Below are 11,040 nucleotides of genomic sequence, written 5' to 3'. Positions count from 1 at the left end.
TAAATGATCAAATATGTCTGACATCATCAAGTGTCCAGTAAATCTTAATTAGCCACCTTTAGCTATGCGAACAGTAGACTATAGACTGTATCTGTGTGTGTGCGTGGTGATCTCAAATAGACTCAGCAAACTGTCACACACACACACACACACACACACACACACACACACGGTGTAATGAAGTGAGTATGTCCTCTAAAGACAAGGAGGTTTGATAGCAGAGAAACAGGCTGAATAACAACAACTTATTACGATGATGAAACATCCTACAAGCGTCCAAACACTCTTAAAAAAAAGCTCAGCTCAGATAAGGAGCGATGGAAGGCGGAAGGAGGGCACCGAAGTTAAGATCCTAACCCGATTGGATCGACGGCTCGCGGCGGGGAGGGGACGTAACCAAATCAAATGTCCGTCAAGCCCATGTCATGCATAATTAATTGAGCCCGCTACACAAAAATCCATGCTGATTGCATTACGACGTTTCGGAGGACTCGTCTGAAGTGCATCGCGTCGTGTCGTTTTATGCCGCTGCCTATTCTTGCTGCTTTTTTGTGCACATTCACATCTGACATTAATATAGTCTGCATAGTATCAGCGCTGATAGTTAATGTTATTGGTATTTAAATGCTTCTATGTAGACTATTGCTACATTATAGTCATTCGTTACATACAATGCTGCTGATTATTCTTGCTGTTTCAAATTCAATTCAATTCTACATTTACAGATTAAACCAGAAGTTTACATAAAATATATAAAAATAGAAAATATAAGAAGAAATGTTTTTTTCCCCCGTCTGGCATGAAATCAGACTCAACTTTTCCTGCTATCAATTCATGTATTTTTTGTTTTCTTAAATACAATTCTGTGTTGGTTCAGATGTGTTGGTTTAGTTTAATACGCCAAATAAAGCGTTTTTTTGTTTTTTTTTTAAATTCACATTATCGTCACCAAGACGACTGGAGTCACACTGCAGTCAAATGAGATTTGTTACAAATTATTTGGCCTTGGTAGACGGTCTGCTAGTTTGTTCCTGTGCAGTCAATACATTTCTGATTATATATAAATTTCAAGCATTAATATAGCCTTTTATATCTAGTGCAGTTCATAATAAAACAAGATTTATTTGTATTTAATATTCAGCACGGTGATGATTGGTTAGCACATCTGCCTCACAGTTCTGAGGTTGCAGGTTCAAATCCGGCCCCGCCTGTGTGGCATTTGAATGTTCTCCCCGTGCCTGCGTGGGTTTTCTCCGGGTACTCCGGTTTCCTCCCACATTCCAAAAACATGCATGGTAGGTGAATTAAAGACTGTAAAGTGCCTATAGGTGTGAATGTGAGCGCGAATGGTTTTCAACAAGTTGAACACTCACTGGCCAATCCCGGCTCCGCTCTCCTCATGCATGTTAATGAGATGTGACGGCCTGCCTGCGTTCTGCCTTTGCCATGGACGCATGCTGCCACCAGCAGGACAGTAGAGGACTAACAAGAACGAAAAAGTAGAACAACTGAACAGACGGAAAGCTTTTTATTCCCCCAAAAAAGAATAAGTATAGCCATTAATTCTAACAAAATTCTTGCGTGTAAATTGTTAAATTGACAAACCACACCATCATGATGCACATTGTGAAACATTCACCTTTTCCCCCCTAGAGGACTGCTCACTCCCCTTTTGTGTTTTTATGCATCCGTTCACTGATTGTTACTATTATAATGATAGTATTTCCAAAAAGTTCTTTGCCAGACTTTAGTGAGGAGCCTTAATAAAAATGAACATGGGTTCACTAGTTTACAGGCTGGTTGAGCTTTGTTAAGGACTAACGAGGACGGAGCACAGGGGGTAAATCGGGTGGTCGTTGGGGCCAGCCCTCCGGAACGAGCGAGGCGAAGAAGGTGCTGACGAAGGACCATGCCGTGGCGAGCAAGCCGCGGTCCTCTCGCTCGGCTTCCTCCGTGCCGTCGTCCATCACCTGCTCCTGAAGACGAGCAAACACGCCGTTCAACCCTCAGGCCTTCTTGGATTTGACTAAACTTTCAGCTTGTTGGTGGTCAACCGTCTGGAATTTTTAAGATTCTTTTTTTGCTTCTTTTACCACATACGTTTTTTAACTAACATCGGCTCTTGTCATCATTATAAAATATACATTAATTTTTACTTTTTAACCCTTCAAATTGAAGTTTGTTTGGACAATGCGCAAGTTGTAAAACAACCTATAAAAAATGACATTTGTTTTAATAGTCTCAGTACAATCCCACTTTTATCATGCTAATAGAACAGTCTTTCTACAGCCAACAAAGGTAGCTTCCACTTTTGAAATTAAAGTATTGTCCATGGTCAGCAGTGTACCTCAACTAATTAAAATCAAATTAGCGTCATTCATTTGCTCCATTGGAGTGTTCTTATTGTACTCATACTAGGGATGTCACTATTGAATCTTTTCAGAATCGATTATTCTATAGCTATTTCTTCGACTCACCAAGTAATCATCCCTCCCATTTTTTTTTTTTTTTTTTACTAATTGGGTAACAGGATGTTATATGTCTTCTCTTCTATCATTTAACACTTGCCTGTTTATATTGTTTTAAGGTAAAAATATCTTGAAATAACGTGGTAAGTTCACGCTACGATGCGAAGAAGATACTGTTCTAGCTCCTCTCTGTTCGCAGACATGTTAGTGTGTACGTCAGCATTTTGGAATTTGTCAAAACGCACCAATTCCCGTACGCCCCGTTGCATCTCTGCTTCCTCCCAAGCTTGGGCTTGCTCAGGATCCTGAAAGTTCGGCGGCCGCTGTTGCTGCTCCAGCGTCCTGAAGGGAAACCAGCCCACCTGGTGCCTAAAACAAAAAGAACTATCTAAACTTCTGCTTCAAACAGTGTTTAATGGGGACATATTATGTAAAAGTAATGTTTATATAGAGGTGCAACGATTAATCGATTATCAAATCAATTGATAACCAATGTTGGAAATCTATTAACCCTTTTAGCACCATAATAATAGATATATTATTTATTAAAACACCTGGTCTTTTTTGTGCATTTTTGTCAATAATTTGAAATACACATTCACCGCGGTGTCACCGGTGATCCTTGCGAGTTTAAAAGGGTTCATCGTTAGACCTTGTTTAACTTAAAATTGCCCAAATCCTCAGAATTTCAGCCTTCCAACTGTAATATTGATCATTTATTTATTATAATAATAAAGCATACTTATTATCTTTGTTTTTTCATGAAAATAAGACATTTGCAAACATCTTTTATTTGGGAAATTTTTCCCATGTTCTGACAGACGTAAAGGACCAAACCAGTAACTGAATGAGAATCAATTTATGTTTGTGCATTTTCTGGAATGCCAATTTGAAATAAGATCCTGTTTTTGAATAGTTTAGAATGTTTTTATTTTATTTGATTCATTCCAAAGATAATCGACAGATGAATTTATTATTATAATAATCGCTAGTTACAGCCATATTTTTAATGTTGCGTATACAAATAGCTGTGTGTAGATCATCTGCCCACCCTTCAAGTGTGAAATTGAACAACCAAGTAAATCTTTTGTGGTGTGCCTATTTCTGAAAATGTGTCTGTGAGCGAGCCATTCGCAATTTCCACTGTCACGTGAGAGAGTGGCTAATTTACACAGTGCGTGAGGGCGAGGTTTTCTCTGCCTATGACTTGGCAACTGACTGGCTGAAAAATCCGGCACTTTGAAACAATGGTCAGACACACTACCATGTAAAAGAAAGGTAAGCAGAGACGCAATCCTGACTAACAGTTACCAGCTCTAGGGCAGCGCGATGGAGCTAGTAGTTAGCACATCCAGCTAGTGGTTAGCACGTCTTCCTCACAGTCAAGGAGCTCGGGTTACTCCGGATTTCTCGCACAAACCCACGACATGCCCATTAGCCTCATTGAGGATTCTACAACGTCCGTAGTGTGAATGCGAATCTGAATGCTTGTTTGTCCATACTGTACGTGCCCTGTCTGGCAATCAGTCCGGGGTGCCCCCCGCTTCTCTCGCCCAAATCCCAGGGACTCACAAGTAGACCAGCATCATGGCTCCCACCACCACCACGAAGCGGCCGAAGGTGGAGTAGAAGTAGACGAAGCTGAGCAGGACGCAGACTCGGAACAGCGCGTACAGCCAGTCCAGCCAATCACGGTTCGGCTCGTCCACGTTAAGCACGCCCCCCCCGGCCTGCGCGTTCATCTGGATGTTGGCGTCGGCCGCGGGAGGCGGCACCAAGTTCTCCGGCAGAGGGTCGGCGGCCTGGACGGGCTCCAGCGGGGGCCGCGCGGTTTCGTTGGGCCGGGGAGGCGGCGGCTGCGAGGTGGCAGCTGGAAAGGTGGGAGGCCCGGAGGCCGCCACCACAGCTTGACTGCGTAGAGGAAGATGGAGGAGGACATATTGTTTCGTGGAGGACTGACACCAGAAAAGACTCGAAAAACAAGCAACTACGTTTTGCATCAGCAGGATGCACTAAGTCACTAAAATAAGTAACTAAAAAAATTAATAAAAATACATAATTGAATTGATTAATCACCCAGCCCTAGTTACATAATTCTATCAAATGGTCTTAGCTATTTGCTGCTGCATCCATTTTGTTCAAAGCTGAAAACAGGAGACTCATTAACATTTCCTGTCGCACACAAAATCCCTGTAGTGCGATATTATTGAGTTCATACTGTATGTACACCGCACAACGAGCAATGTGAGACTAATCATACTCACTACTGCATGTAGTAGTACCGCGCATACATCTGCTGCCACCACAACATCTGCATGGGCGTCAACATCTGGCCACTTTGCAAAGGCATCTGAGCTCCTCCATGAGGCCTGTTAATGAATATGATGCAAAAAAAAAAAAAAGAAGAAGGATTAGAAACGTGTTATCTCAAAGAATAAAACAGGAGGTAATGTACTCTGCTCACCATTGAGGTATGCCAGCAGGTCTCCGAGGGTTCAAGTTGAGGATGCCACCTCGATGCCTGAGCCCATCTGGACCTCCCGGGACAGCGGGAATGTCAGGAAGTGTCGAGATTGCAGTTTTGGAAATCTTAACAAAGATGAGAGGACTAATCAGAAACTGACACGTGACAGAGACGAGTAGACAAACAGAGGGACGGCGGCGTTGTACTCACGCTGGCGTTGACCGTGGAGGCACTACAGGGTGCGGGTGAGCCCGGCAAGGTGCAAAAGTTGCACACCAGATGCAACACGTGGTACTCGTCATGCTGGTTCAAATGGTTGGCACAGACACATGCGAGAAACCACAAGAGGAAGTTTTGGGTTTAGGTTTTAAAAAATCTGAGGGTTAGGTCAGCATTTAGAAGTTGCTTATCCATTCAGCAGAGCAAAAAACTGACACATGCAGCGAAGACTTTCCATAACTTCTGCTAATAACTCAGTTTAAACTTGGCTCCTCCTCCGATATCCTGTACAAAGGTTTTATTCTTGGGGGGGGAAACAAAACAAAACATAAACAAAACCAAAAAAAACACAAAAAGTTGGATTTGTGCACAGTGAACCGCAAATAGGCGGGGGTTCACTGCATCTGCTTGAAATTTGGTAGCCATCGGACAAGATCTCTAGGACAAAAATCATTTTTGAAGAACCATAGGAAATGACCAAATCGAGTCTAAAATGGCGACTCCAAACCAAAATGGTAGACTGCTGTGATCGATGTGTACCTGTCGCAGCACATCTCGGAGACGGAGGTGGTCCTCCAGGAGATTTCCCAGGTACACCAATCGCTGATCTCTGGACCGCTGCAGTACACAGAGGAAATCTTTCGAATTCATTTTTTTTTGTGAACAGGCGCCAGGATACTTTCGGGTGGCATAAAAGTGATTGACTACGGCTAACGTGAACTGAAACAATCACAAAAACTTGCTGTGTTTGGGTTTGCACCACCAGATATACCCCAAAAGACTGAGGTTGGATTTATTTAAAAAATCTAAATTAATTGAGCAGAAGCTGTGTGTGTGGAGGATAAATCCCATTTTTGTTGTAACTTTCGGCTTGTCCCAAAGGGATTGCCACAGCGAGTCACTCGGATGATTTGTTTGGCAGTTTTTAGCCCAGATGCCCTTCCTTAATTAATTCACTGCCAGCCTTCCCAGTTAACATGGATAATTGACTTCTAAAGCCGTCAATGGCAGTGAATGTGTTAACAAAAAAGTCAATTAGCCAGTCCCACTTGACTTATTTCAGAATTTCCACCACGTTTATTTTTTTAATCAACTTACTGGGTGAAATGTGAATTACAGCCGGTGTTCCGTCTCCCAAGATATTCACCTCACGCAACCTCATCTTCTCAACTGACCTTCAACACATTCAAACTACGGTGGTAGAAGATTAAAATCATCATGGAAGCTATCTATCTTGTTTGTTTTTTTTTAATCACTCTTTCTTGGTCAAATGATATGGAAGTGTTTGTTTACTGGTGGTGCCATCATAGAAAGCTCCTGCTTTTGCCACCCGGAAGTACTTGTGATATCATGGTGAACTGTCCAATACGGAACACTTGTTTCACAAATCCATGACTCACAGGCTTGCCGGGGTACACGTTGGCGATATGACGCTTGAGCTTCTCTACCGTCCAGCTCAGGAAGCAGTTGATGGTCCGGTCCTCATACTTCTGGTCGGGGGTCTTGATGACCAGGGTTACTGGGGTGTCTGCTGCCCCTGACTCCATGGCTCATAATCCTGGTGTCACCACCTGAGGAAGCTCCCTTCAAAGCATCGCTGCGGGATGCTACGCCTTCTACATCATTTCTTGGGGGTTCTGCTTTGTTCCGTCTGTGGAGATTTCTGGCAGGAGGAGGGAGAAATGGTCATATGAACTCACAAGACACTAGAGGGATTTTAAATTACAGTTGTACCTTGACTTAGTTTAGTTAATTCAGTGACTGTGCTCGGACCTCAATTCACGCATATCAAATACATTTTCCCTATGGAAATGTATGCCATTAATCTGTTCCACCACGCAAAAATTACCATTATTTTTGGTTATGTTTTTCTAATAAATAAAAATAGCAATGTATTCCAAAATGTAAACTTTAAAAAAAATCATTCAACAAAATTCAAGAGAATGAATGTGGCTTCAAAATAAAAAAGCAGACGTCTTATGTCTTTTCAGGGATGGCTTCTTGAGGCTTTCTTATAATTCAACGTATGACATGTCTACAAACTGTCTTGCTGCTAAATTAAACAGGCTTCAGGGTATTAATTTTGAAAGTGATTTGAGTTCGAGCTGCCGAGGGAACGAAGAGCCGATACTTAACTTTTCTGCCATTTAGAAGTCATGCTGAACTCTTCGAATGGGTGTTTAAAAAAAATATTTTTTAAACGATTTGGGGTCCAGGTTTATTTTTTGTTAAACTATTCGAGCTGTTTTAAGTATTTAACTAAATGGCACTAACCCGACGTGCGGATTTTAACAAATAGCGTACAGTATTTTTTAATTGGCATGTTTACCAGCGTTAGCTCGGCGGCTAACGTCGCTGCTAGCTCGCTTTAGCTCGGCGGCTACCAAAATAGCACGGCTTCCGCCCAGTTTCCCCATGGCGACTCGCGGCTTTCACAGCGCCTTTGAAAGGGAAAATGCGGCTTTAACGTGCTTTCTGTGTGTACCTGTTTAAATGCCTCGATGGTGAAATGACGCCGTCGTCTTCCGTTTACTCAGACCCTGGAGTGGTCGATGACGTCATTGCAGAAGTGTATGTGACGTTTCCGCGTCGGGTGACCTACGTCATGACGTAACATTGGCGCGACTACGAAAATGGATAAAATGTCGTAGCTCAACAATGTAACATTTCTGTTTGAATGTAAAGGAAAGTGCTTTAGTTATTTAATATTGCAATTGTATGACAAAATCACATTTTAAAACTTATGAAAGGTAGATCTGAGTATTATCAATTTTTAAAAGGAAAATTAAGGCCTAAATGTTGGGCGCAAACTGGGTCAGACTACACATTACAGCCACATATTCACATGACTTAAGTTTTATCAATCATATGACATCAGACAATTAATGCAGCCCTATGGGGGGCACAAGCCAGTGCAAACTGTAGGCTGGTCCCAAGCCCGGATAAATGCAGAGGGTTGCGTCTGGAAAAGCATCCGTCTTAAAATGTTGCCAAACAAATATGAGCGTTCATCCAAAGGATTCCATACCGGATCGGTCGTGGCCCGGGTTAACAACGTCCGCCACCGGCGGCGTCAACCTGCAGGGCACCAGTGAAAATTCAGCTACTGTCAGTCAAAGTCAAAGAAGAAGAGGTGGAAAGCGGGTTCTTCGGCAGAAAGCACAGAGCCTAGAACTGAATGTGGGGACTTTGAATGTTGGGACTATGACAGGAAAATTTCGGGAGTTGGTTGACATGATGATTAGGAGAAAGGTTGATATATTGTGTGTCCAGGAGACCAGGGGTATAGGCAGTAAGGCTAGAAGTTTAGAGGCAGGGTTTACATTCTTTTAACATGGTGTAGATAGGAGGAGAAATGGAGTCGAGGTTATTTTAAAAGAAGAGTTGGCTAAGAATGTCTTGGAGGTGAAAAGAGTATCAGATCAAGTGATGAGGCTGAAACTTGAAATTGAGGGTGTTATGTGTAATGTGATTAGTGGCTATGCCCCACAGGTAGGATGTGACCTAGAGGTGAAAGAGAAATTCTGGAAGAAGCTTGACGAAGTTGTTCTGAGCATCCCAGACAGAGAGAGAGTCGTGATTGGTGCAGATTGTAATGGACATGTTGGTGAAGGAAATAGGGGTGATGAAGAAGTGATGGGTAAGAACAGCATCCAGGAAAGGAACTTGGAGGGACAGATGGTGGTAGACTTTGCAAAAAGGATGCAAATGGCTGGAGTGACCACTTTTTTCCAGAAAAGGCAGGAACATAGGGTGACCTACAAGAGGGGAGGTAGAAGCACGCAGGTGGATTACATCTTGTGCAGACGATGTCATCTGAAGGAGGTTACCGACTGTAAGGTAGTGGTAGGGGAGAGTGTGGCTAGACAGCATAGGATGGTGGTGTGTAAGATGACTCTGGTGGTGGGGAGGAAGTTTAGGAAGACAAAGGCAGAGCAGAGAACCATGTGGTGGAAGCTGAGACAGGACGAGTGTTGTGCATCTTTTTGGGAAGAGATGAGACAGGCTCTCTGTGGACGGGAGGAGCTTCCAGAAGACTGGGCCACTGCAGCCAAGGTGATCAGAGAGGCAGGCAGGAGAGAAGGAGACTTGGTGGTGGAACCTCACAGTACAGGAAATCATACAAGGGAAAAGGTTAGCTAAGAAGTGGGACACTGAGAGGACCGAGGAGAGGTGAAAGGAATATATTAAGATGCGACATAGGGCAAAGGCAGTGGCGGCAAAGGCCAAACAAGAGGCCTATGATGACATGAATGCCAGGTTGGACACTAAAAAAGGAAAAAAGGATCTATACAGGTTGGCCAGACAGAGGGCTAGAGATGAGAAGGATGTGCAGCAGGTTAGGGTGATTAAGGATAGAGATGGAAATATGTTGACTGGTGTCAGTAGTGTGCTAGATAGATGGAAAGAATACTTCGAGGAGTTGATGAATGAGGAAAATGAGAGAGAAGGGAGAGTAGAAGAGGCAAGTGTAGTGGACCAGGAAGTGGCAATGATTACTAAAGGGGAAGTTAGAAAGGTATTAAAGAGGATGAAAAATGAAAAGGCAGGTGGTCCTGATGACATTCCTGTGGAGGTATGGAAGCATATAGGAGAGGTGGCTGTGGAGTTTTTGACCAGCTTGTTCAATAGAATTCTAGCGCGTGAGAAGATGCCTGAGGAATAGAGGAAAAGTGTGCTCGTGCCCATTTTTAAGAACAAGGGTGATGTGCAGAGCTGTGGGAACTATAGAGGAATAAAGTTGATGAGCCACACAATGAAGTTATGGGAAAGAGTAGTGAAGGCTAGACTCAGGACAGAAGTGAGTATTTGCAAGCAACAGTATGGTTTCATGCCTAGAAACAGTACCTCAGATGCATTATTTGCCTTGAGGATGTTGATGGAAAAGTACAGAGAAGGTCAGAAGGAGCTACATTGTGTCTTTGTAGATCGAGAGAAAGCCTATGACAGAGTACCCAGAGACGAACTGTGGTACTGCATGCGGAGGTCTGGAGTGGCAGAGAAGTATTTTAGAATAATACAGGACATGTACAAGGGCAGCAGAACAGTGGTTAGGTGTGCTGTAGGTGTAACAGATGAATTTAAGGTGGGGGGTGGGACTGCATCAGGAATCAGCTCTGAGCCCCTTCCTGTTTGCAGTGGTGATGGATAGGCTGACAGATGAGGTTAGACTGGAATCCCCGTGGACCATGATGTTTGCATATGACATTGTGATCTGCAGTGAAAGCAGGGACCAGGTGGAGGAACAGTTGGAAAGATGGAGGCATGCACTGGAAAGCAGAGGAATGAAGATTAGTGGACATAAAACAGAATATATGTGCATGAATGAGATGGGTGGTGGGGGAAGAGGGAGGCTACAGGGAGAAGAGATAGCAAGGGTGGAGGACTTTAAATGCTTGGGGTCAACCATCCAGAGCAATGGTCAGTGTGGTCAGGAAGTGCAGATACGGGTCCAAGCAGGTTGGAACGGGTGGAGGAATGTGTCAGGTGTGTTATGTGACAGAAGAGTCTCTGCTAGGATGAAGGGCAAAGTTTATAAAACAGTGGTGAGGCCAGCCATGATGTACGGATTAGAGACAGTGGCACTGAAGAGACGACAGGAATCAGAGCTGGAGGTGGCGGAAATGAAGCTGTTGAGATTCTCTCTAGGAGTGACCAGGTTGGAGAAAATTAGAAATGACCTCATCAGAGGGACAGCCAAGGTTCGAAGTTTACGAGACAAAGTTAGAGAGAGCAGACTTAGATGGTTTGGACACATCCAGAGGAGAGATAGTGAGTATATTGGTAGAAGGGTGATTAGGATGGAGCTGCCAGGCAAGACCAGAGAGAAGGTTGATGGATGTCGTGAGGGAAGACATGAGGGCAGTTGGTGTTCGAGAGGAGGATGCA

General features: G+C 43.6%; 1 protein-coding gene across 1 annotated transcript; it reads right to left on the bottom strand.

The window, feature by feature from the left end:
* Positions 1-1,509: 1,509 nt before the first annotated feature.
* Positions 1,510-7,727, bottom strand: herpud2 (HERPUD family member 2). Its single transcript, XM_061674758.1, has 9 exons — positions 7,637-7,727; positions 6,552-6,814; positions 5,692-5,769; positions 5,143-5,235; positions 4,933-5,057; positions 4,733-4,837; positions 4,041-4,379; positions 2,714-2,837; positions 1,510-1,976 (listed from the first exon to the last, which is right to left on the bottom strand). The coding sequence occupies exons 2-9, from the start codon at positions 6,696-6,698 to the stop codon at positions 1,818-1,820; spliced, it is 1,170 nt and encodes a 389-aa protein (XP_061530742.1). The 5' UTR covers positions 6,699-6,814; positions 7,637-7,727; the 3' UTR covers positions 1,510-1,817.
* Positions 7,728-11,040: the final 3,313 nt, after the last annotated feature.

Source organism: Phycodurus eques, chromosome 4 (genome assembly GCF_024500275.1).
Source record: "Phycodurus eques isolate BA_2022a chromosome 4, UOR_Pequ_1.1, whole genome shotgun sequence".
NCBI lineage: Eukaryota > Metazoa > Chordata > Actinopteri > Syngnathiformes > Syngnathidae > Phycodurus > Phycodurus eques.
This window is presented reverse-complemented; position numbering and strand designations above follow the sequence as displayed.